Genomic DNA, 27,633 nt, shown 5'->3' on the forward strand with positions numbered 1-27,633 from the left:
AATCTACATTCTATACGTTGATCATATGTTACCCCCATAACACCTCTACAATTCCTGCCACAGGGTACAACACTTCCACCCACAATCCATTGGCAAGGACTAGTCACACAATTACAAGGGAACCAGGAAATATAAACTTCTCACGTGCCCAGAAAGGAGATCTGTGCATGGACTAAAATTAAAACTCTACTACAAAAGTCATGTCAAAATATGTGACAGTCTTCAGGCACCGATCCTAACAACCAGGTCTAGTTTGTAGTTGTTATAGTAGGTATTTGTTAGTTGCCTAATTTAGTTTCTATTCCACAATTTCCCTTTCCTAACATTTTTCCTGTTTTTCATGCTGTTATGCAGCTCTCCACCCAGCTCATGTGCTTTGAGTGAATCTAATCCTATCTCCATGTCCCAAAGTGGAGCCCAGTTGCCTTAAGCCAATTAAGGCATTCCATTTCCTTTCGCACAATCACTGGTTCAGAGATGGGCATGGGACTAAAACGAACCCCATGAGAGTGAATTTCAGCTCTTATGCCCAAAATACTGGGCAGGAGTGCATTCTCTCACTCTAGATATGAATAAGAAAGTCCATCCCATCACCATTAGAGAAGCCAGTTTTAAAATTAGCCCTACACTCTAAATGACAGAACACAAAGATGAAAATAAACTGGTAAAGTGGGTCTTTAGTGAAAAGCTAAGCTGTGCAGTCAACCAGCTTTGAGTCTGCCCTATCTCTGAGCTTTCTAGTATTGTGAGCCCTTTCATCAATTTTTAAAGCCAAATTTGATTTAGGTTTTCTGTTTCTTGCACCAGAAAACATTCTATCTATATACTTTTCTACTGCAAAATGGAACATAACTTCTCTTGGGATATAGTAAACTTCTGGTGAGTTTAAATTTAAGAAAAAGACTGAATAAGAAATACAATTTTTAGTAATCAAAATAACTTCAAGAGGAATTTCATGAAACAGAATGTAAAATAAACAAATAAATTTGGTAATAGCTTGAAACTAGAAAAACCCAACTAAAATAAACTAGGGGTCTTTGGGAAAATGGCTGATTTCAACTCTAGGGCAGAAATTGTATACAATGGGTATGGAAATTTTTGTTGTGCCAGAGACCAAGGACACTATCATAAAAAAAAGGCGTCATCTCGAAATGATTCAGGATTACAAGACGTCTGACATTTGTTTTAAAATAATCCATGAGAGTAGAGGGTATATAGGGATATAGATGACTAAAGATTAGTCATGAGTTGATTATCGTCAAAGCTCGGTGATGTATACATTGTGGTTCATTATACGATTCTCTGTACTTTTGTGTATGTCTGACATTTTTCATAATAAAAAGGAAAAAAATATAAAAACTTGAAGAGATTCTTATTGGCCTAGGATGAAACTATCTATGTACCCAAAAGAATAATGACTGTAATAATTAAAATGTATCAACATCTCCAAAATCCATGAGTTCTTATTTATACTAAAAAATCACTACCATCAGAAGTTCTTAGGGCACCTGTGCATTACTCTAAAAATTGATAAAAGGAAAAAAAATCAAGAATTTATTCTGCCTTTTATTTATAAATTCTATGTCAGCTTGTGGCAGCCATGTAGGTGCAACTCCCAGATCTCCCTTCAGGAAACAACTTGCCTCCAGCTGTTAGTACCTTTAGGATTCACATTAGCTTTTGAGCCAAGGCCACCCCCTCCCCAGGCAGTCCTTGGACAATGACTGAGCAGCGCAGAACCAGGGACTAACCATTTCTGCCAAATGTGGGACTCCTCTAATGGGCAGCCTTTACTCCAGAGCTCCTCCTTGGATTGGACAAGATTTTGTCAGATCTGCTTCATGGCCTAAGACTCCTTTATTTATCTCTGCCCAATATGACTTCCTTCCCTGTCCATCTTTGATAGATGTTACCTCTCAACAAACCTCTTGCACTTCTGTGTCTTCTCTGATTCCCAGAGTACCCAGCTATTCAAAAAGTTGATGATAGTTCTTTTTTATGAAAGTTGATAAATGCAAAAAGGAGTTAGAAAATTAGAAAGTCATCCTTTACAACTCCTAATTAAATAATAGATCTTGTAAATAACTATCAATGGATGTTAAAACCATTAGGTAAAATGTTGATAGAGAATTTTACAAAGATATAAGACTAATACTGTCTGAATCTACTGATCAATCTCAGTGTGTCTAAAAGTGAGACAACTAGATATTATGTCTCATGGTGTGATGCAATAGAATATTCACAGCACTGCTTATTAAGTTTCCAGGGCAAAAAATATTGAGCCTGAGTGTAATCAAGCCTCCAGCATTAACTATCAGTTTACAGGAAACATAAGGAATAGAGGATTAAATTAGAAATCACCATGAGAAATCAGTCAGATCAATAATGGTGGACATTCTATAAAATAAATGACCAGGTTTTTTCCAACAAATCAATGGCATGGAGGAAAAAGAAAGTAATAAGCCCCAACTCATTTTATGAGGTCAGCATTACCAGGATAACAAAACCAGGCAGAGACAGTGCAAGAAAAGAAAATTACAGGCAAATATCTCTTATGAAGATAGATGCAAAAATTCCCAATAAACTATAGCAAATAGAACCAAGTAATATGAAAAATTAGGACACATGATGACCAAGTGGGGCTTATCCCAGGAATGCAAGGTTGGATCAATATTCAAAATGCAATCAATGTAATTCACTAAATTAATAATCCAAAGAAAAAAACCCACATGATCATATCAATTGATGTAGAAAATATTTGACAGAATTCAATATCCATTAATGATAAAAACTCTCATCAAATTAGGAACAGAATGGAATCTCTTCAACCTAATCTAATCTTCTACTAAAAATCTACTTTAAAGAAACCATTATTTAATGTGAAAGCCTGAATGTTTTCCTTCTAAGATCAGAAACAAACAAGCATGTCCATTCTTATCATTCCTATGCAACACTGTAGTGGAAGTCCTAGGAAGTACAATAAGAGAGAAAGAAAGAAAGAAAGAAAGAAAGAAAGGAATAGAGGGAGGAAGGGAGAAAGAAAGAAGGAAAGAGAAAGAAAGAAAGAAAGAAAGAAGGACAGAGAAAGAAAGAAAGGAAGGAAGGAAGAAAGGGAGGAAGGAAGGAAGGAAGGGAAAGAAAGGAAGGAAGGAAGGAAGGAAGGAAGGAAGGAAGGAAGAAAGAAAGAAAGAAAGAAAGAAAGAAAGAAAGGAAGAAAGAAAGAAAGAAAGGAAGAAAGAAAGGAAGGAAGAAAGAAAGAGAAAGAAAGAGGAAGAGAGAGAAGGAGGGAGGGAGGAAGGAAGGAAACAAGGAAGGGAGGAAGGAAGAAAGGAAGGAAAGAAGGAAGGAAGGAAAGAAAGAAAAAAGAAATGAAGGGTATACAGGTTAAAAAGAAATAAAACTGTCCCTATTCATGGATGACATTATTGTCTATGTAGAAAATCCTAAGGAGTCTACAAAAAAACTCCTAGAATTTATAAGTGAGTTTAGTAGACAATAGGATTCAAGGTCAACAAAGAACAGTAAATTATATTGGCAATAAACAATTGTAAACCAGAATTAAGCATCAATACAATTTACAGTAGCTGCCCCTGCCAAAATGAAATACTTAATTATAAATATAACAAAACACATATAGGATCTCTATGTTGAAGACTACAAAATACTGAAGAAATAAATCAAAGATCGAAATAAACTGAGACATTCCCATTCCCAGATTGGAAGATTCGGCATAGTAAAAATGGCAATTCTCTCCAAATTTATAGATTTACTGCAATTCCAATCAAAACCCAGCAGGATTTTTTTTTTTTTTGTAGATATAGATAAGTTGATTTAAAACCTTGCATGGAAAGCTAAAGAAATCAGAATGGCCAAAACAATTTTGAAAAAATAAAGTTAGAGGAATCCCATCCATTATCTGATTTTAAAACTTTCTATAAAGCTACTGTAACTAAGATAAAGAGGAAGATACACAATGAAACAGAACTAAGTCCAGAAGTAGATCCACACAATATGGTCAATTGATTTTTGACAAAAGTACAAAGGCAATTCAATGAAAATAAGATACTCTTCTCAACAAGTGCTATAAGAAGAATTAGACATCTATACATCTATACGCAAAAAAAAAAAAAAGCACCTTGACATAAATCTCACCCTTAAAAAAATTACTAAATGGAACATAGATCTAAGTGAACAACACAAAATATAAGATTCCTAAAAGAAAACAGGAGAAAAACTTTATGATTTGAGTTTGAGCCAAGAGTTCTTAGATATACCAAATACGTACTCCATAAAAGAAAAAATTGATAAATCAAAATTCATCAAAATTAAAAACTTTTGCTCTATGAAACCCACTGTTACAAGAATGAAGGAACTAGCTACAGATAGGGAGAAAATATTTACAAATCACATATCTGAGAAAGGACTTGTATCTCTAGTGGAACAGCCAGAGCCTGAGGACCTTGCAGGTTTCCACACAGGCCACATAGGCAAGGCTTGGACGGCGGCTGAATCTTGACAGAATGACAGAATGCCTTGTGACCCGCCTGGAACGGGAGAGCATGGGAGACGCGCAAGGCGCTGCTACAGTGCTACTTCTCACTCGCTTCCCTATCTACCCAGGGGGCTGTCATTAGGCAGTTTCTCATTGTTTTCAGGTTCTGGTGGGGTACGAGGCTTTCTGCCTCACCATCCTTAAGGCAAATCTGCAGCTATAAAACTGATTAGCAGCATCATGGAATGGGATCCTCAGCAGGAGTATCCCATCATTCTCGTTGCAGTCACCTGGCCTCTTTTGTTTGTGTCATCCTGTGCAAAGGCCACAGAGGGGTGGCACCTTTGGCTAATCATCTTTGCACTCCCTATGTAAGCAAAACACTGAGTTTATAAAGGGTTCATTGTTTCTTTTTTTTTTTTTTTTTTTTTTAAAGAATTTCACTTTATTTATTTTTTGGCTGTGTTGGGTTTTCGTTTCTGTGCGAGGGCTTTTTCTAGTTGTGGCAAGCGGGGGCTACTCTTCATCGCGGTGCGCGGGCCTCTCACTATCGCAGCCTTTCGTTGCGGAGCACAGGCTCCAGACGCGCAAGCTCAGCAGTTGTGGCACACGGGCTTAGTTGCTCCATGGCATGTGGGATCTTCCCAGACCAGGGCCCGAGCCCGTGTCCCCTGCACTGGCAGCAGACCCCCAACCACTGCGCCACCAGGGAAGCCCGCTCATTGTTTCTTTACTGGCTGAATCTGTTAGCCTGAATATGCCTTGTGCTCGACAGTTTAGAATATATAAAGAACTCTCAAAACTCGATATTAAGAAAACAAGCGGGGGCTTCCCTGGTGGCGCAGTGGTTGAGAATCTGCCTGCCAATGCAGGGAACACGGGTTTGAGCCCTGGTCTGGGAAGATCCCACATGCCGCGGAGCGACTAGGCCCGTGAGCCACAATTGCTGAGCCTGCGCATCTGGAGCCTGTGCTCTGCAACAAGAGAGGCCGTGATAGTGAGAGGCCCATGCACCGCGATGAAGAGTGGCCCCCACTTGCCGCAACTAGAGAAAGCCCTCGCACAGAAACGAAGACCCAACACAGCCATAAATAAATTAATTAATTAAAAAAAAAACAAAAAACAAAAAACAAAAACCTGAAGAGACCTATAAAAAAAAATAAAGCTATAAAAAAAAAAAAGAAAAAGAAAACAAGCAACCCAACTAAAAACAGGCAGAAGATCTGAACAGACAATTCACCAAAGACGATATGTGAAGGGCAAATAATCACATGAAAAGCTGTTCAATATCATTAGACATTAGGGAAATGCAAATTAAAACTGCAATGAGATACCACTACATATCTATTAGAATGGCTAAAAAAAAAAATTCAAGTGCTAGAGAAGATGCAGAACAGTTGGAACTCATATTGCTGGTGGGAAGGCAAAATGGCACAGGAATTCTGGAAAAACAGCTTGACAGTTTCTTATAAAGTTAAACATACATTTACCTTTATGACCCCAAAATTCCTCGCCTGGGTATTTAATCTCAGCAATCAAAATGTCCTTAAGCAGGTGAAATGAATAAACGGTGGTACACCCATACACTGGACTCTATTTACCACTGAAAAAGGAACAAGCTATTAATTCACACATGAATGAATCTTAAATGCATTTTGCTAAGAGAAAGCTGTTCTTTAAAGGTTACATACTATATGATTCCATTTATATGAGTTTCAAAATGACAAAAATATAGTAACAGAGAACATATCAATAGTTGCCAGTGGTTAGAGAAGCATGAATGATGTGACTATAAAGGGCATGAGGTAGTTTTTGGGGTTAATGAAACTGTTCTGTATCCTGATTGTGGTGGTTGCACTGATCTATATACGTGCTAAAATTCAGAGTACCAAAAAAGGCAATTTTATCATATGTATATATACCCAAAACAAGCAAATTTGCTGTATGCTCATTTAAAAAATAAAATTTAAAAGAAAGGGAGAAGGAAAAAGAGAGAAGGGAAGACTGTTATAAAAGATACAGAAGACAATACCAAAAAATGCAATCTGTGGGCCTTGCTTGGATCCTGATTTGAACAAACCAACTACAAAAGGCATTCTTGACGCAACTGAGAAAATTTTACTGTTAATTTGGAACTATATTTTAAATTTAAGTTTTAAAATTATGATAATGGCCTTGTGCTTACAAAAAAAACTTCATCAGATATACCAGTTAGATACACATTCTGAAATATATATGTGTATGAAATAGGATCATGTTTGGGATTTGCTTCAAAATTATTGAGAAAAAAATGTGAGGGAGATCACTGGCAAATGTTGAAGCTAGAGGCTCATTACACTATCTTCACTATTTTTGAGTGTTTGAATTTTTCTGTAATTTTTTCTTAAAGATTCTCATGATAATGAGATTTCAAAAATAGCGTAAAACTCCTTTTCAACATTTATTATAAAGCAGTAGACATGACAGGCCTACAGTTGTCTTCCATCTCAATGTCAAATCTTTCCAATGACTCCAAATAAATAAATGCTGTGTGTGGCAAAAATAATACTGACATATGAAAAAAAACAGTCTCCTAGAAATCTTATACCTTGAGCAATAAACTACTAAAATTACTAGATTAGTAAAGATTTGCAGTTAGAGTTTTAAAACAGCAACTCAAAACAGCTTCTTCTATATATTGTCATTTTCAATGACAACATCAAAGAAATAAAGGGCAAAAATAATTTTAAGGCAATAATCATGATTCTAAAAATCTCAGCCAAAACCCAAAATTACTCAGGCTTTTTGATTCTCATTAATTATTTACACAGTGTGGCTTTCTTGCTGTGCGGGTCCAGTCTGTTCCTTTGAGCATTATTATTATTTATCATTTCTTGAGCACTTAGCACTGTGTGAGATACAGATGATAAATTCCTTCCCTAGGGGACAACTATCAAAGCAATACAAGCAAAACACGAAGATTAGCTATTTAAGAAATGAAAACTAAATAGAAGGTTAAGGAACACATTCTGAGTTCCCTGTTTTGCTTTTTGCTGTAAGCTCATGCTACAACACTTGCTTCTTTTGGGGGTGCAAAAGAAGACTGAATTTGCAAGATAAACAACTAGCTTAGAAGAGATAGAAAACAGATCTCAGGGATCATTCCAAGAAAATATCCTACCTTAGAAATCTTTTCACTCTCTGATATATAAAAATTACAAGAACCTATTCCTAGCTCTACCTCAATCAGGCCCTTGAGACTCGAGTTCCTACAGTTCTTTAGATTGTATGAGCTACTCTACAATTCATTTTAGCTAGCACACTCAAAGTTTTTGCCTAGGATGGTCTGAATTGGGTTTCTTTGTCATTTGTACCTGAAAGAATCCTGAGAAGTTAAATAATTTGCCCAAGGTCCAGTGGCTGCTAAATGGTAGAGTCATCATTCAAACCTAGGTTTGTCCACCTCTACATAGCAGGCATTTCCTAATATGTTACTTTACTGTTTATCCTACAGATGTTTAATTCCTAAAATCTAGTTTCCTTTAAGACTGGGAAAGGGGCTGGGGCTGGGGCTGGGGTGGTTGGTCTAATTCTCTATTGTTTCCTGGTAGTAGGAGTGAGGTGAAAGTGGCAAATACAGTAATATCTAATAAGAATTTATTTTAACCAATTTTGCATGGTATTTACCGAGCAAGAACTCAAGTTGGCAATCATACAAACTTCGACTCAAGAGCAAATTGAAGGTATATAAGACTAGGATAGAATGGTATCAAAGTATTTTCTCTACTCTCTGCTCTACCCAGTTGTAAAGACTGCATTAAAAAACAATGCTTAGGGCTTCCCTGGTGGCGCAGTGGTTGAGAATCTGCCTGCTAATGCAGGGGACACGGGTTCGAGCCCTGGTCTGGGAAGATCCCACATGCCGCGGAGCAACTGGGCCCGTGAGCCACAACTGCTGAGCCTGCGCGCCTGGAGTCTGTGCCCCGCAACGGGAGGGGCCGCGATAGTGAGAGGCCCGCACACCGCGATGAAGAGTGGCCCCTGCACCACGATGAAGAGTGGCCCCCGCTTGCCGCAACTAGAGAAAGCCCTCACATGAAACGAAGACCCAACACAGCTAAAAATAAATAAATAAATAAATAGAGTAGTTATTAATTTAAAAAAAAAAACAAAAAAACACCCCCAAGATTAAAAAAAAAAAAAATGCTTAATACCCACAACACCAAATAAAATGTTTAGGTTCTCTAAGTTAAACAAGAATACACCTATTTATTTCCATTTAAAAACTACTTTATTCACTGTCTCAGCAATATATGCAAAGAAAAACAAGTACTAAAATGATGCTAGCAGTTTACAAATCAATGGCTTATTTTTTGATAATAGTCTCAAACCGAACGTCGTTTCCTCACTTTCCTATTTTAAATGCTTCCTTTATTTCCTTTACTGCCTTTATCATTATTTGAAATTATTTTATTTATTTACTTGCTTCTTACCTTATTTATTACAACTAATTTATTCACTTATTAGCAGGGATCTTGCCAATTTTTTAAATCATATTTCTCATCATATTTTTAACAGCCTGGCTTATAGATGACACAAAGTATAAATCTGTTAAATTAAGTAAAAAATTACACTGCTCCAAAATAAAAGTCACTGTTTTGATACCTATAAACACACCAGTATCTTGAAACTAAAGGATGATGGATTATTCTGTGTTCTCCTAGAAATTAAACTGGGATGGAAATCTGTTGAGAGCCCAGGGGTCAGTGGTTGAGGCAGCCAGTGGCATTCTCTAGTGGGGATTTGCTTAGCTGAGTCCTAGTGAATCTAAGGCCATAACGTAGGAAGGCTTCCTGCTTCAACCAGAGGAGCTCTTCACGCAACAGGGTTTCACAAGGACTCGGCATAAGCTTTGGCTTGAAGAAAGTGTTTCATTACTTAAAAACAGAGGTTTAGGATAGGGTGGTAGAAACCACTGTTCGGGGGAATTTGGAATAAGAGATAGCTAAACGTATTTTGCATTGTAAATTATATTTATTTTTCCTTTTCAAAGTCAATGTGCTGTACATATTATTAATCCCATTTTTATAGTATAATAACAAAATTATTTCTGCCTCAACTTTAAAGATCTAAGTGACTACGCTCTTTTAGAATTTTAAGGATAAATGAAACATTAAGGCTTCTAGAATCAGAAAACCTTTGCCTTTTAGCTATATAAAAAATTAAAAGTTAAACCTTTTAATTGGAAAAGTTTAGGATCCTACCAAACTTTATATTGGAAAACTTTAGGATCTTTGGATTCAAAGATTTCTCCTCCCACTGTGTTAATCTTGTATTTGTATTTGATTTCTTTCTCTGTAGAGAGAACATATAAAAACATGTTTAGTGTTCCCTCCCTTTCCAGGTTGTATTTTATCTTGAGTAGATTTAAAACCAGATTAGTTGTAATAGGATTCCAGGATGTGGGCAGATGTCTACTTGTCACTGACGATCTCTCTTGCAATTAGCTCCTTCATTATTTCATTGGTACCACCATAGATTGGCTGAACTCGGGCATCCACATAAGCTCTGGATAAATAAGAAGATGATTGAATGAATAAACAAAAGATATTAGAAATTATAAATTCTGCCTCACCAGGTAACTATTAATTACTTTAAAGTGTTCATTTAATGAAATCCAAACAATAAAAGTTCTTCGTAAATTACTTTTTTTTCCATATGGCATCCACCCTAGATTGGTATAATTATAAAATTCTATTAAGATATTGATCACTTGTATAGTTTTGTTTTAGTCTGCTTGAAGAGATTACAAATTCAAAATAACATTTCTAAGTATGTTTCTTTTGATTTAATTTTGTAAAATTCAGCACATATAATAACATTCCAAAAAGGGCAATTGTAAATTTAGAAATGGATGGAATGTCTTAATATCTTGTTACCTTTAATGTTTCCCCCCAAAAGCTGAAATCTACTGGTTTTATAAAAAACAAAAGAGAAAAGAAAGTACGTATTTTCTAACATCCTTTAGATTCCCATCACTACTGCTGCCATCAGCAGTATAAACTGATGCTTCAGAAAATATTACTTCACAAAGTTAACAAGTAACTTATTTTTTGGAAATGATTAACAGTCACTTCAGTAATGTATGAGGTTGAAATACTGAGTGGCTGAGTATACTGCCATAAAAAAACAAGAAGGAATTCACTTTTGGTAGTGATGACAGCAACCATAACACTATACAGTCGGTTTTACCTTTTCTCATCTCATTTTATCCTCTCAGCTCTGGAATTAGGGAGGATAAATATTATTATTGTCTTGCAGGTAAGGGAACTGAGATGCTGAAAAGTTAATACATATACTAATTAATGGTCACATAACAGATCATTGGCAGCCTGGAATGAAAAGGTAGGTATCCTGCCACTTTGGCAAGTATCTTTTTTATTACATCTCAACATTTTCATTGGCCCAGAAATGTAAGATTAGTTATTGAGCTTTGGACATTTCTAGTAGACAAATTCAAAGGCATTTTTTTCAAGCATTAAATTTTTTTTTTAATTTAATTTGAGACAAATTAAATGTGCAAGCTCTCTAGGACCATGACCAATTCTGAATTTTTCCTTGTCCACGTTCACCATGGTACCTTACAAACAGTGAGCACTCAGTAAATATTTATTGATTTGATTTCCTGTATTACAAAGGAATTTTAGAGTCTCAATAGCTACTTTCTTATGAAACTTGAAATCTAGAGACGTATGTGTTTTCAAATGTATTTTTTCTTTTGAACAGATTCCATTGTTGCCCACAAAATCTAGCACTTTCATTTAGAGGACTTACCTGGCATTTCAGCCTACTTCAGCAATCTCAATGCTTTTAGACATTTTTGGATCAGGTTGGGCATATTTTTTTTCACATTAAAGAAGTTCCAATGGAGTAGGTAATTGACAGAGATCAGTAGCCCTTTTATAGGTTACTGATTAAATTCAGTCATCAACTAAAATTAACAGAGAATGGCAGCAGAAGGAATGTTTAACCCCACAGTGATGAAGCTCTCTATCTCAGGCCGCTCTTCCTAGCACTGCAGACAGGTCTTGAAATGGCAAAACTTAAGCCTCACTTGTCATAGGCCCAAGCCTAATGAGTAAGACTGAAGTAAACTCACATGCTTAAGACTGGTTATTTTAAAACAAACAGAAAACAAACAAATAAAACAAAACCAAAAAGCAAAAAGCACCTCTTTGACCTGTGAAACCAAGACTCAGCAACACACACACACACACAAATAATATAGCTTAATCTTAGGATATAAAAACACAATTAGAATGATTTTTTTTCTATCTCATCAAAGTCTGTACACTTCATCCACATACTGCCTAATGTATCTAATTAGCTTTTTTGATATTATCCTACTACTCTCTCTCGTTATCTTATGAAAAGTTCCTTCCCTATGTCTTTGGGGAGAGAAAGAGCAGCCTAGTTTAAAAGTTCATACAGTCTTCAAACCAACAAGCTGGCCAAGAAGGGGATTATTATTCCTGAAAGGAAATGTAAGTCTCTCAAATTGAAACTAGGGATTTCAAATAAGCCTTCAAGTTACAATTTTTGCTTGCTATTGACCTGATGGAATTGCCTCTGAGAAAACAGAGACCAAGACTTATGCTACGCTCTAATCTTGGACCATGCAGATGGTTGACTCCTCTTCACCTAACATGCCTTTCTTAGGAACCGAACCAAACTAGACAAGCACTGAGCCATGACGTGTCTACATACCCTGCAGCAGTTATAATAGCACAGTTAAGTAGAAAAATATAAACACCCATTATTATTTTACTTTCTTAGCATTTTGAATATTGTCAATAAGGTGGATTAATATTATGAATAAAACATGAAAACACACAGGAAAAATTCCAGAGATGATTTAATTTGTGCTAGCATAATTCAGTGTTTACTTTGATTTCATGACTATACAAAGATAAAAAAAATAAATCTGCTTTTGATTAAGGCCTGTTTGAAGTAGTTCTGAAAGGATATACCAAAATCCAAGTCCAAGGATTGATAAAGAAAAGGAAATCATTTAGCTACTTCATGCCTACATTCTGAAGGAAGGAAAAACCCTACTTGTTGCTGAGTTTTTATAAAAAAGGTATAAATTATATACACCCTGTGATTAAAGCTTTCTGAGCTGCCCAGTGGCTACAGAAAATTAGTAAATTATACCTAACAGAAGCTCTATGCTGGAGCTTCTGTTTTTAATGTAACTTGAATAAAATGTTGATTTTCCTCATTAAGGACTATAAGCAAATCAAATGTTTTCAACTATGTTTGCCAAAATGATAAATTTGAAAGTAAATTTGAATACTAGTTTGATAATTTTTCTCTTTTAGATACTCTGTATTTAGATTAGAATTATAAGAAGTTTTTGGAAGCTCATAGCATTCTCATTCTCAGATTCAAAACTAAATTGGACTTCTCTCTATATAGCAAAAACTTCCCTGAGAAAATTTTATAAACTGAAAATATTGCCAAATAAGAGGAAAAATATATCTTCTGCTATGAGGAGGAGAAATGCCATGGAGAGATTACTGAGGCAAAAGACTATAGGAAGAGGGAAAGAAGAAATTATGGCGATGGAGGAAGAAATATGGAAGAGGATGCTGCCTACTGACAAACGGGTACTGCTTCGAAATGATAACAAGAATATTCATATGTAATACAATAAAAAGGCTATATTTAATTTATTTTAAAGTTGAAGGAAATACGAATTCCACTTAGAAAAAGATAATACTTTTGATTTATTTTTAGAGAAAAATAGACAACAAAAAATTTAAGACATGACAACTTAGATCATTTTTATATGCAGGTTAATTTTTCTGTAATGTCTATTTTTTTTTTTTTTTTAGTTTTAAAAAAGTGATATTTTGAAAGAAGACATACAAACGACCAAAAGGTATATGAAAAAATGCTCAATGTCACTAATCACCAGGGAAATACAAATCAAAAACACAATGAAATATCATCTCACACCTGTCAGGATGGCTATTAACAAAAAAGCCTAAAGACAAGTGTTGTCGAGGATATGGAGAAACTGCAATACTGGCACACTGTTAGAGGGAATGCAAAGTGGTGCATCTCAGCTGCTATGAAAAATAGTATGGAAATTCCTCAAAAAATTAAATAAAACTACCATATGATCCAGAAATCCCACTTCTAGGTATTTATTCGAAAGAATTGAAATCAAGACCTCCAAGTGGTGCTAGCGCTCACATGTTCAATGCAGTATTACTCACAACAGCCGAGATGTGGAAACAACCTGTATGTCCATGGACAGATGAATGGATAAAGAAACTGTAGTATAACATATAATGGAATACTATTCAACCTTAAACAGAAGGACATTCTGCAATATGTCACCACCTGGATGAACCTTGAGGACATTCTTCTAAGTGAAATAAGCCAGTCACAGAAAGACAAACACTACATGATGCCACCTATACTAGGTATCTAAAATAGTCAAATTCATAGACTCAATGAGGAATGGTGGCTGCCAGGGGCTAAGGGGAGGGGGAAATGGGGAGTTACTAATCAATGGGCATAAAGTTTCAGTTAAGCAAGATGAATACGTTTTAGAGACCTACTGTACAGCACTGTGCCTACAGTTAACAATACTGTATGGAACACTTAAAATTTTGTGAAGAGGGTAGATCTCATGTTAAGTGCTCTTACTACAGTAAAATAAAATAAAATAAAACAAAATAAAATAACTAATAGTCAATGCAAATTAAAGGAAGAATAATAACCTATTTTTTACCCATTAGATTCACTTAAAGTTTAAAACACAATAACATTCATAGCTTAGGAGGAGAAGTCATCCTTAGACTTTGTTCATTTGAGTATGAGTTGCTTCAGACTGGAGGAAATGATCTGGAAATGCATTAAAATTTAAAATATGCATACTTTTGAACTAGCAGTACTACTTTTGGGACTTTGTCCTGTTGTAATCAAACACACATGTATCTAAGATAGATGTATGAAGGCGTTTATTGAGGCACTGTCACAGTAAAAAACTAGAAAAAACCTGAATAATTAACCATAATCAATTATAATAAAATATTATTCAACTATAAAAAAGGGATATTAATCCCTCTGTATAATGATTCAAATAAAGCTTTAGTATATTATATATTTATATTTATTTACATTTATATTTAGTATATTGTATAATGAAGTACATCTTCACTTTTTAAAAATATGACAAAATCCTAGTGGTGAGCTGACAACATGAAGCTGTTTCTATCTACCTGAACACACTCCACAGTCAGTTGAAAAATACAAAGGTTTTGCACCTCCTTTCCCTTTGTACTCAACGTACAAAGGACAGTTAAAGAAATTTTCCTTTTTCTTCACACCACCCAGAAGAGTGTAACACAACAGGCATACTCACTTTGCAATTGGGTACTCCCACATGTATCCCCAACCTCCATGCAGCTGCACGCAGTCATAAGCTACACTGTTCTGTAACTCAGATGCCCTAGATGACCAAAATAAAAAGCAGAAAAGGAACATTTGAAATGAATTTTCATGAGATGCTTTACAATCAGGAAACAAATTATTTATGATTGTTTAAATGCTTACATTTATCAAACAATTAAAATTAGGCATATTAGCCAACCAGAGAAGATTGATATAAATTCCATGTGAAATAAATCTCAAGAGAATTTTCATATAACAAATGCTTTCTTCATCAATTATACTTCTGGCTGGGTTTTTGTTAAGTCTAGAAACAAAATGTAGAAAGCTTAGACTATTTATTAGGTGTTGGCTACCTTAAGCCTGAAAAGAATATAGTGAAAACTTGAATTCGGTCTAATTTATTCAGATTCTCTATGTGATCTAAGTTAACTGAATAATTATACAGTCATCTATTTTCTTTTGCCTTGTGTAATATGTGTTTTTTTTCTTCAAATGTGTCACTTCCTACCTAAAGGTTGCAATTCTGAATTTTAGTAACTGAAAAAAACTTTTTTTCAGAAATAAACTGAAAGTAAAAGTGGAAACCTAAGAGGGCAGACCTCTATTAAAGTACCTACTATCACATAGGAAACTTATTGACGATCATTTGGGAATTATTATTCCTGAAGTATATGTATATTAATAAAAGGTGCTCGAGAAATATCCTTTGCTGATCTTATCACAACAATTTTAACTATTGTTAAAATCCATGAGATGACTGGTAGGAACTTTATTCATCTTAACATAAAATACAACTTAGTTCAAAATCTTTTCAACTTACTTTCAACAGTGGGAAATATAAAGAAAAGGTAAGCATAGACATATTTTCCTATAAAAAATAATTTTTAACTCAAGCCATAGGACAGGTCAGGATGTTCCTGAGAAATACAGTAACAATATAATGATTAACAGACAAGATTCAGGGGGCAATGATATTTGGAATTCTATACATTTTTGTATTTGGCGAGTATTTTAGTAAAATATTTGCTGGGTTAAAACTACTTGCTCCCTCTCCTCCAATATGAAATACCAGTATGTCTATAAACCTGGTGTTTTCAAAAAACAATAAGGCCAACAGCCATCCAAATATCTTTTTCCAAAAATATCTTATCTAAAATATTTTTACTCTTTTTCCCACTAGTCAAAAAACTTGCTATAAATGTAAATGTAAAACGTCTCCCCCAAAAGTGCAAGTTTCTAGTAATTCTACATGACTTTTCAACCTGGCAACTTTATTATTTTGGAATCATTACATAAACCACTATTCTGCATATTTCCCCATTCTACTTCTGACTGAACTGAACACAAGTTAATGAATAATGACAGGAATTTTTTCCAGGTTATTTTTGGGCTAATGAGATGTGAGAATGTTTGTTTTTAAAAGAGGAAACAAAACCCACTTCCAGAATTCGATTTAAACTATGTTCTTAAATCTTAAAATACACAAAAGCCTTATAGGGGTCTTTTTTCATTAACACATCTTTAATACCATTGCTAATCATCTTTAACACAAATGAAAGTCATTCTATAGGACATTTTTTTTCCTTTTGCTTAATAGAGCATGTACAACTTTTGATTGGAGAGTCAAATCTTCAGAAATTTTTCTTAGATCTGGAGAACATCTTAAATAGAAAAATCTTGCCCAATCTACTCATTTCACAGATATCAAAATGTTGGCCCAGAAATAATTTAATTTAATTGCAGTTATTTAATGAAAGAATTGGGACTCTATCTCAGGACTCTAAGTATTTCTGTAATTTTGTGATCTCACTATACTGCCACTCTTCAGATCATCTGAGATTAAACTACTACTTGAATGAACTAATCAGTCATCTTATTTTAGTCTCTTAATATTTTACTTTCAATGGCAAGCTAAAAGTTAAAAACCAACTTGAGTAAGTTTTAGCACATTATAAATATGTTTAATGGGGCCCTTCATCATTTTTTAAAAAGGTGGTTCTTATTGCTAGTGTTCATTTACTTAGCCTTCTTCCTTTAAGACCCTCAAGGCTGAGTTTCAAGTTGGAAGAATTCCATAACAATCTGTGCAAACACCACATTTTAATTACCATAGCATGCATACCAATATTTCGCCATGGAAGCAGTGGCAGAGTCCAGACGTTTCGTTTCATGCAGCTGTAGACAGCTGTCCACAAAAGCTCTGGTTACACAAATGTGTGTTTTTAATTCTGCTAGCTTATGCTGCACCGTCTTGAGTTTAAAGGAAATGAAAGGAAAAGATGAGCATAGGAGAAGAGCATATTTTGAGTCACTTAGCATATCAAAAATTATACAGTAAAATATCTTTAGAGCAAAACAAAAGTGGAATTACTGTTCTTTTTTCTCCAAAAAAGAGGCATATGTTAACTAAACAGCTCAAATTAAAAACCCACTATATTTCATTGCTAAGAAAACTTGTACTAAAAGATAAGATGCAAAAGTAGATAAATAGATAAATAACATTTCATGTTTTAGGTTAAAAAATTTAGACCATCTAGGGAACTTTTCGAAAAACAGCATGACTTTAATGGGTGAACACCATCTTGAGGTACAGTCCTTTAGGTACAGCTGTTGAAAACTCTTATTTTTGTCCAGAATCTAAATCCATGAAGAATTTTTCTCTATTAATGAAATTAAGTATACACATTTTCTGCTTTTTTGTCTTGGAGTAAAGTAATAAAGTAACAAGCTGGAGGGACAACATCAAAAATATTTATTAGACATTATTATTTTATATTGCAAAGTATTTAATCTAGATCTGTAGAATGCAATAGGAGAATAACAGAATCAGAACACTCAAGACATCAAAGTCCAGTACCCCCCAACCTCTTCCACCTTTCCCCACCCTCCCTCTTATCTCTCTCAATAGCTTGCACAGTCTCTAACTTGAACTGAATGGTCTGGAATTGTCAACGATAACATACCTAATAGATACCTCCCCCTGCTGGCCACAGACAACCAATAGTATTCTTGGAAATCATTCTATCTAGACCATCCTCAATTGTTCTAGATTGCTCTAACTTCAATCAAATTTTCTTGCATTCCCTGACTCTTGGCTCTCACACCTTGAACTCTGAGTTTACATCTGGTCTCTTTGGCACCAACTCTTGAACCACCTTCAGGAAACTGACTTGGATTTGAAATACTACTGGCTTTCCACTTTGGGTAACCTCCAAAAATACACCCCGTTCTAGCTGATCTCAAGTTCAAGGCTCAGCTATGGTCAGCTGCCACTATCTTCCTTGTGGAAATTCAGATACAAACAGAGTTTTGAACATTCTGCTTGGAATTTATGAGTGAGACCTTCACTGTGGCTAGTAAAAGGCATGGAAGTTAATGACAATGGCACTAACTTGGTGGCACAGTGAAACTCAAACTAGAAATTATGAATGCACCCAACGTATGCAATGGCAAGTCCAAAGTCATGATTGCATTCTCAAAAGAAGGCTTCCTGGACCAGATATTCAGAGGATGTTGACCTGCCTTTGCTACTTGTTACAGCAATCTCAAACCACAAAACCAAACCCTTAAAAGCATCATTGTAGTGGAGACAGTTTGGGTACTTACCATTTCTGGTAAAGAGTAGAAGAGGAGTATAATAAGATCCAGGACCAGGCAAGACCAGGGTGTTGTCAGCTGGAGAAGGAGCTCTGAGGGACAGATTCCTTATATGTGTATCAACATAACTATTATGCTGATGGAAAACCCAAACGGACTGCCTTTCCCTTGGGCTTACTCCATCCTGTTCTAGAAATAGACAATGTGACTGGCATCTAATGATCCTAAAGCCAAGCAGTGGGGAGGCTGGCACCACACTTTTCCACTTCTTGTATCCTGGCCTCTAATTTAGAACATGCCAGGTTTACCAAAACTTTCTTCCTCTCTCATACTTTCTCTTACTTTTTCTACCTCCCTTTCTATCCATTTCTATTTAATGAGGCCAAATCTCTAACCTTTAATCAGCACAAAGTTTCCCACTCCCACCCCACACATCCAAGTGTACTCACAGAAGAATCTAAAGATGCAACAGGAAATGAAAAAGCGGGGGACTACCCTTCTATATATTGAACACAGATGACTATATATTCCATGAAAATCCCTGAAACTGATCTCTTAGCTTACTCTTGGTGTAGGTCAATGACACTACCCATGACACTTCATTTGGAACGTAAGGGGGAATCTGACAAAGTCTCAAGATACTATTGCACACCGCCTCCCCACCCTGCGATGACATTTGAGAACTTACTCACTATTTACAATATGAGAGAATCAAGATCTCTAAGCCCAATTATCTCATAAGAGAGCTGTTTCTATGGAAATGCTAGGAGCTTCTAGAAGCTGAAGTTAAATTTCAGACCAGAATGGGCTCATTTAGAAAATTCTTGCTTCAGTGCATTCAGGTCCACAGGTTTGACAGAATTTATGCCACCAAGAGTGCATAAGTTACTCTTGGGGGGATAAGAGATTAAATATTTACATACTCTTGGCATTGAGTTGGGTGTTAGCCAAACAGATTTAGTCTTTGCTCTTCATTGCAAACACTGCATCATGCTTTCAGAAATTGTTCTCTAATGAATGGTAGGTAATAATTGTACCACACATTATTAGCAGGTGCTTTTGGTGAATTATCAGCATGCTCACAGCAATATTTTTTAACATTCATTAATAGTCACTCATAGATAATACTGCAGCTAGCATTTTATTAAGAAAAAATTCCCTAAAGTTGCAAAGTGGATCAGATGGCATCTCTTTCAGAGTTCTGAATAACACAGTTCTTAGAATCATAGAATTATGGAATTGGAAGACCCCTTGGAGAAGTTACTGAGCCCAGTATTCCATTTAAACATCACCATTAGATGTACTCTAATATATTACGACTCAGGTATAAACTACAACAACTTAGGTTTGCTACCTGATTTTATAGTTAATTAACCCCACACTCAAGGTCTAAGAACTAAATATTCCCTTTTTGGAGAAATGTAAAGAAGAAGTGTTATTTGTTACCTCTCCTATTTTTTTCCTAATACTTTGTCCCCTTAGAATCAAGAGCACATACCACACAAGAAATAACTAAAGCTTATGTTAGAAAAGAACACTGAATTTTCACTTCATTGTCCATGGGTGAAAGAGGTGAGAAAAGAAAAAGTCTATCTACCTTAGATTTCTGGGTAGTAAAACTAGTGAATGGGTTAAGAGTGTAGGTTCCAGAGTTCAAATACTTTTTTAATCTTGGGCATGTTATTTAACCTCTTCATGCCTCAATATCCTTATCTGTAAAATAAGGATAAATATAATATTTATTACATGGAGTTGTGAAGAAAAAAAAAGACAATCCATTTGGCACAGTGCCTGGCATATAGGGAACATCAACCAATGACAGACATTATCATTATTTAATATCTGAATTTTACTATTGTATTGTCCATTCCATAGAAAATCATGAGACTTGACAGCAGCTATGGAGAGTATGGATGAGACAAAATGAAAATCCTGTAACTATCGCAACTTAAGTATGGTAGGTCTCCATTCTAAAAAGAAAGTAAATTTTAGGGACTTTCCTGGTGGCACAGTGGTTAAGAATCTGCCTCCCAATACAGGGGACACAGGTTTGATCCCCAGTCCGGGAAGACCCCACGTGCCGCGGAGCAACTAAGCCCATGGGCCACAATTACTGAGCCTGCGCTCTAGAGCCCACGCACCACAACTACTGAGCTTGCACTCTAGAGCCCACTAGCCACAACTACTGGAGCCCGTGTGCCACAACTACTGAAGCCCGCGTGCCTAGAGTCCGTGCTCCGCAATAAGAGAAGCCACCAACAATGAGAAGCCCCCGCACCGCAACAAAGAGTAGCCCCCGCTCGCTATAACTAGAGAACGCCCACGCACAGCAATGAAGACCCAATGCAGCCACAAATAAATAAATAAATAAATAGCATCACAATTAAGTTAAAAACTCAAGATCTACTAAAAAAAAATTTTAAAAAAAGAAAATAAATTTTGTGAAACGCATCCAAGTGGTCAGAAAGGCTCAAAATTCAAGAATATCAAAGAGAAAGGAAACTGAATCGTTACAGGGTCATAAAAATGAGATTTGGCCAAATATAATATAACATTTAAAGGTCTCCTATTTCAATTTAATACTGGAACCATTGTATATCCAGCTCTGTAACAGGAGGTATAAGCACTTATTGGTTATTCATCTTCTCTGAATACATATCTAGATTGAATATGAAAATATTATTCAAAGATACTTATTTATATAAACAAGAAGATTAGAAGAAATATCTCAGAAATCTCAGAACCACATATTTACTTGGAAAACAATACGGCTCCCACCAATGATATAGATACGTGTGGAAGCAGAATGCTACTGCCACCTAGTGAAATTTTAGTAAACTACCTTTGAAAGAAGGCAGCAATAAAATGGCACTTGCTTTGAAAAGGATTAAGAATATTTCTTTTCTTTTTGCTATCAAAATACATATATACACATCTACATATATACACATATATATTATTAAATAAATAAATATTTTGGAAGAAACTTTTTCTCCTATGGGAAAATATTATACCGATTTTCTATTTTTTTCATGGTTAAATGTCAAATAACATTTAATGTTCTGAGCTATACAGGCAATGTCGGTAATATTATAGTCATTTTTGTTGTAATTTTATATTAAGTTCATAAACACAGGAAGTGTAGATTACCAAGGGGATGGAAAAATATGTCTGTTTGATTCACTTTTTATAGTATCCAGAATAGGGCTGAAGGCGTGAGTATTTTAATAAACATTTTGAGAAGCAAATGACATTAATTCCACTTCGGATGCAGTTGGGAAAGTCAGAGTGATACCGAGTAGTATCACTCTCTTTGTGTTGCTAGGAGGTTATAACATGTATTTCCAGAGTCATGCCTATCAAATTACATTTGAACACACAACCTTCAGAAGGCAATCAATACATACTTGCTCAGTGAAACAAATCATGTATATCAACATTTCTCAAAATGAAAAGATTACATGAAAAAGAAATGTAATTTATTTATCGGTAAAGATTCATGCATTGATAACAAAGAAACAGCAATATGATTGCTTTATGGTAGCCTAGTGTAATCAGTGGTACTGTGTATGATTTATAAGTGTTTGTGTGCATAAGTTTTGATAAATTTAACTTTTCACAATAAATTTCTGTATATTTTATGGTAGTAAATGATAAAATTGACTAGTATCTACACATATTTTATGCATTCGTGACATACCTTTATTCTTAATTTTTTCGATATTTCTAGGCTATACAGTTCGTCTGCACATTTTAAGTTGCCACAAATCTCCATAAGTTTTTCCAATGTATTTATTGAAAAAAATCCACATGTAAATGGACCTGTGCAGTTCAAACCTGTGTTGTTTAAGGGTCAACTGTAATAGCTAACTTTAATGGAAGCTCGTTTTGCCAGGCAATATTCTAAGCACTTTATTAGAAGTGTATTATGTCACCTAATCTTCATAACAACTCTATGAGGTAGCTACTCATATTACATCTTAACAATAAGAAAGTACTTCTGAGACAGATAATACAACTTGCATAGACCACAGAGACTTAAGCAGCTGTACTAGGATTTAAACCACACCTGAACTTAACTTCTATAATGCTGTCCTAAAAAGTTACCAAAGTATTTCATCTTTCCCTTTCCCTTCACAACACCTTTCAGCCAAGACATTCCACTTAGAAATTTTCAATTAGACTTCCAACTCCAGTTTTTTTGATGACTGCATTACTTAAAAGCGGTTCCTTCATTTTAAGGAGAGACTAGAGGGTCTAAAATTTGATTGATATTTTAGTGATTACGGCTACCATATACTGAGTTCTTTTGCAAGTAACTTAAACTTCTTGGCAAAACCCAGGAAGTTTAAACACAATCATCCACCTTCTCTGTGCTTGAACCTGGGGAGCAAAACCCTTTTAGTAAAGCTAATACACAAAAAAGCAGAAGGTTCTGCTATAAGTGCATGATCACTAACCTGATTTGGGTCCTCAATTCTGCCAGGAAGCTTACTGTAAGTGTCTCTTAGTTAGTTCAGCCTCTCACTCTGAAGAAGGTATTTCAAACCTTCCTTATCTCCATGCCCCATTCACTCACAGCTCTTTCTTCCCTATTGATAAGGAAAGATACGGAAGTCTCTGGAAGAGAGCTTTTGCGATTTTCTACCAACAGAGCTGAACCCTTGCTCATCCTTTCCTCTTTCCTTCCTGTTTCAGTGGAGGAAACCCTTCTCCTGTCAGGATGGGAAGGCCTATCTTTCCATGTATTGAAACTTTGGCATCCACACCTTCACACTGTCTCAAAGATCATATGCAGTTAATTATGCTCTCCGTACCTACAATCTTTCCCTCTTTACTAAATCCTTTGTCTAGGTATTAAAATATGCTCTAGCATTCTCATCCTAATAATAATAACAAAAATTAATAATCGCCAAATATTTCACTTGATCTCCAGATATTTCCCTCACTCCCTCCCCACCCTCCTCTTCTTGCCTTCTAGTTACCATCCTTTCTCTCAGCTACTTCACAGCCAAACTCAGGAAAGAGTTGCCAGTCATCAGTATCTTTACTTCCTCATTGCCATTCACTGCTCTACTCACTGGCGTCTGGCACCACACCAGTCCCTTAATGGCTCTTATGAAATAACCTCCTTATCACTATGTCCAATGGGCACTCTTTGACCTTCATCTCATTTTCCCTCTAAGCAGCTTCCATCCACTTGAAATCCTCTTTTGTCTTGGCTTCTACAACAATACTTGCCTGATTTGCTTTCTCCTTTCTAGCTGTCTACTCTCAGTTTTCTTTGTAGGCTCTTAGTTTCCTATTCTACCTTTAAATCTTGTAATTTTTTTCTCAGGACTCTGTCCTAGGATCTCTTTTGTCTTAATCTCTACTCTCTCCCTAAGTGATCTCATCCACTTCCATGGATTCTAATGTCACCGTGGATGAAAAATGTTGCCTGTCACATAGATAAACAATGGATGTTGCAGCCATCAAGCCAGCAGCCACTGCAGCGGCCCCCAAAATGTGCACCCTGAGGGGAGTCAGGATGGAGGAAAGCAGGATACTGTCCCTAGATAGTTAAGGTGCATATCAGAGGAGTAATTTCAATGAGCCCAGACTCTTGGATCTTCCCATACATAGAAAAGCGATAAATTCATTACTTTGAGAAGCCTGGTTTTCTTTGATTAACAGTGATCTTTTGCTGTTCCAACCACCTGGTTTCTGTTGCAAGACTCCTATATACCCTGGCTCCTCCCTCACCTCTTTGGAGCAGTCCCTCAGAGCTACCCGAGAGGCTGTATTTCGTGCTCACATGCTTAGTTTTAAACATAATTAAATAAAACATAATTAAATAAAACATAATTCTCAGCTTTTAAGTTGTGCGTATTTTTTCAGTCGATACCACCTGTATGAAAATCACTCCATATTCATGTTTAGTCTAGACCCATTTCAGATGAGTAAATTGATACTATCTAATACTAATGACAAGCTTACCTGTATGTGTGCAACTGTTTTCCCAAAAGCTTTTCTTTGTTTAACGTAGTTCCTGGTTTCTTCAAACATGAATTCACTGGCTGAAACTGCCAACTCAGCAATCAGTAGTCTTTCCTATAACCCCAAAATTAGGTCTTGAACATTATTCTAATTACACAAGTGATTTTCACATGATTGCAATGAAAGTAAATTGCATAATCTTTATAAAACTCCTAAAGATTATTTCTTAACTCTTTATAAGAAAAGACTCCCACTGAGATTTCTAAGACTATTTTGACACATATATAAGTCTCTAAAAAAAATCTTTTATTTTTATGAATGACTGTCTTTATATAGGTATATAAGTAATTTACTTTCCTCTTGTCTTTACTCATCTATGGGAAAAGAAATTCCAAAGTCGTCGATTTTTATTTATTGATCTCTGCATACCACACATCTAATATACCTGAGGAAATCAACATTGTAAAGGGCATAGGTTGAATTAGTGCAAAGTATCCATAGTCAGTTTAATTCCATCTTGTTGGTGATTTTCGTATTCTGTTCTGTGCCAGTGTTCCTCGTCCTTGTCCCATGTCATGTTTCGTGCATGCTGTGGCTGTCACCAGACAGATGCATCCTCTTATGCTGACATGTGAGGCTCGATAATCACTCAGCAACCACACTCCAAAAAACACAGAAGTGAGGGCTGACCCTATGTGGCTAAAACTTTTTAGTCTGAACTTAACAGCTTTCTTTGATTCCCAGGTATTATTAAAAAAAAAAACAAAAACCTGGAAAATATTTTGGCTGATATTTCATTACAAAGGGCTAAAAATTCTTGATTTGTAGTTAAGACACTAAAATCATTCCAAGAAGGAATCATAGAACTGAAAATCTTATTTTCCTGACTCACTTATAAGCTTTGATTAGATATCCCTGAGTTGAGTTATTCACATGTCCAGCTTACAAAAGTCATATATATTTTTTTACAACTTCAAGTTATACTCAAATGACTGGTTATATCACAAGTTTTGTAGGCATGGATATATATAGTTCTATATTATTCTATTCCAGTCCATTATCTAATCAAAAGATGGACTCTTTAATACTTCTGACCTGTGGAAGCTCTTGCATGAGGTAATAGAAGCCTTTATTCTCTTCTCCAAGTAGGGCACTTGCTGGCAAACGTACATCTTCAAAGAATAATTCTGCAGTATCCTAAGAGATCAGACAATTGAGTACAGAATTATCTCACTGAAATCCCCCAGTAACCTGATGAGGTGATTATTATTTCCATTGAAAAAACAAAAACAAAACAAGCTGGAAGCCAAGTTGGAGTGGTTAATGATCACACTGGTAAGTGGTAAACCAGGGATTCAAACCCAGGTCTACCTGATTCCAAAAGCGGCTTTCCCACTGCGATACACTGTCATTCTAGCTCTAATACTGTCCAGTTCTGCAGGTATTGAGGACTAAGGATTTCTAATGCATATCAAGTAAAACATGTTTTTCTTTTTGGTAATGAAAAATTACCAAATAGCAGAAAAAATATTTTCTGTTCTTATTTCATAATTTTCTTCAATTTCAAAAATAGAGGGTATTATCATGCAGTTAATTTTCTAAAGCAGATTTTCAAAATACCCTGATTCACTTCCATTGCTGACCACAGTTGCATAATCAGTGGAATAAATTTCCATAATCATTTCTGAAAAGCATATTTTAAGAATCCAGCATAGGAAGGAAGGTATGCTTGTGCTATATGTAGTTCTATATATAAAGCATAATTGAGTAAACTCAATTATTTATAAATAATAAATATGAATTATATTTATAAATGATTTATATTATGAAAACAAATTTACATTATGACTTACCTGGGCTTTTAGTCCCATTTTATGTAGCTTTCGTCCCTTGACAAATCCTTTCATTCCATTTTCCACCAGAAAAAGGCTAATGCCATGGGCAGGAGAGCGAGCGTCACGATTTGTGACTGCCACTACGATCACAACGTCACTTAGCCACCCATTAGTGATGAATACCTGAAAAACCCCAAGTATACTGTGATGCTCCACAATAACTCAGGTCCATGTGTAAGTCACGATCAGCGGAAAGTATACTGAAGAAGACTAAACCGGACAAAACATGCTTCATACCTCTCTCTGTACTCTCTCTGAATATCTGCAGTGTTGATTATTCATACATGAGGTTATTAAAGAGTAGGGGGAAATTATCCAATGCTTCAAAGAATGAACTCTATTCATTTTCTTCCCACTATTAGTATTGTAAATAATAATAATAATTAACATTATTATGTTCTTTTCCAATTAAAACAAAATTGTCTATAAAAATGATAAACCATATTTTAGAAAGAAGTTTCAGGTGAGAAAACAGAATCTCCTTTGAATGGCACGATACTATTAAAGTATTTGTATTTTCAGGTTTATCAGTTTTTGAAAAGGCATATTTTCGATTTCATGATGGATGGCCTACCTCTTTCCAAATGGCCTAAATAAGGAAGGTGCTGATTAAGAAGGGATAAAATAACAAAGAGATATTAGTTTATCAGATAATATTTATCCAGAAAACAAATATACACAGAGCAAATATGAATAATTATCTTTTCACTCTGTATCTTTCCTGGGTCCTCTCAGCCACTTTCCATGGCTTTAGTTGCTATCCATATGCTGATGACTCCAAATCTTTATCTAAGCCAAATTTCTTGCTAGGTTCCAGACCTGTATACACACCTGCTTCTGGATAGTTCCACCTGATGACTCAAGGAATATATACCTTCTCACCCCTACTCCTATTTAATGTTGAGTATCAATCTATTTTCCCTGTGTCAGTAAATCACATTATTATCCTGCTTCGTATTCAATTTGACATCTAGTTCTCTCTAACCTATTTCAACACTTTTTAAATCCATTCACTTCCTTTCACTTCTATTGCCATTACCTTATTTTGGGCCTCATCATTTCCTGGTTAAGTTCCTACAACTGATCTCTCTGCAACTCTATTATCCATCAAGATGTCAGAGGGATCTTTCAAAAATGCAATCTAATCATACCACTTTCACATCTGAAAATTTTTGAATACCTCCTCATAGCTTCAGGATAAATTCTAAATCTTAGCAGGGCATA

General features: G+C 35.5%; 1 protein-coding gene across 1 annotated transcript in view; it reads right to left on the reverse strand.

Moving 5' to 3' along the window:
* Positions 1 to 8,720: 8,720 nt before the first annotated feature.
* Positions 8,721 to 27,633, reverse strand: part of ACADL (acyl-CoA dehydrogenase long chain) — a 39,098-nt gene continuing 20,185 nt past the window's right edge. Inside the window, exons 6-11 of the mRNA XM_007187857.3 lie at positions 26,368 to 26,532; positions 25,610 to 25,711; positions 24,515 to 24,628; positions 17,061 to 17,188; positions 14,910 to 14,996; positions 8,721 to 10,039 (exon numbers count right to left, since the gene is read on the reverse strand). Of these exons, the coding sequence (XP_007187919.1) occupies positions 9,946 to 10,039; positions 14,910 to 14,996; positions 17,061 to 17,188; positions 24,515 to 24,628; positions 25,610 to 25,711; positions 26,368 to 26,532 (690 nt within the window). The 3' untranslated portion in view covers positions 8,721 to 9,945. The remainder of the gene's footprint in view (positions 10,040 to 14,909; positions 14,997 to 17,060; positions 17,189 to 24,514; positions 24,629 to 25,609; positions 25,712 to 26,367; positions 26,533 to 27,633) is intronic.

This window comes from Balaenoptera acutorostrata, chromosome 8 (assembly GCF_949987535.1).
Source record: "Balaenoptera acutorostrata chromosome 8, mBalAcu1.1, whole genome shotgun sequence".
Lineage (NCBI taxonomy): Eukaryota > Metazoa > Chordata > Mammalia > Artiodactyla > Balaenopteridae > Balaenoptera > Balaenoptera acutorostrata.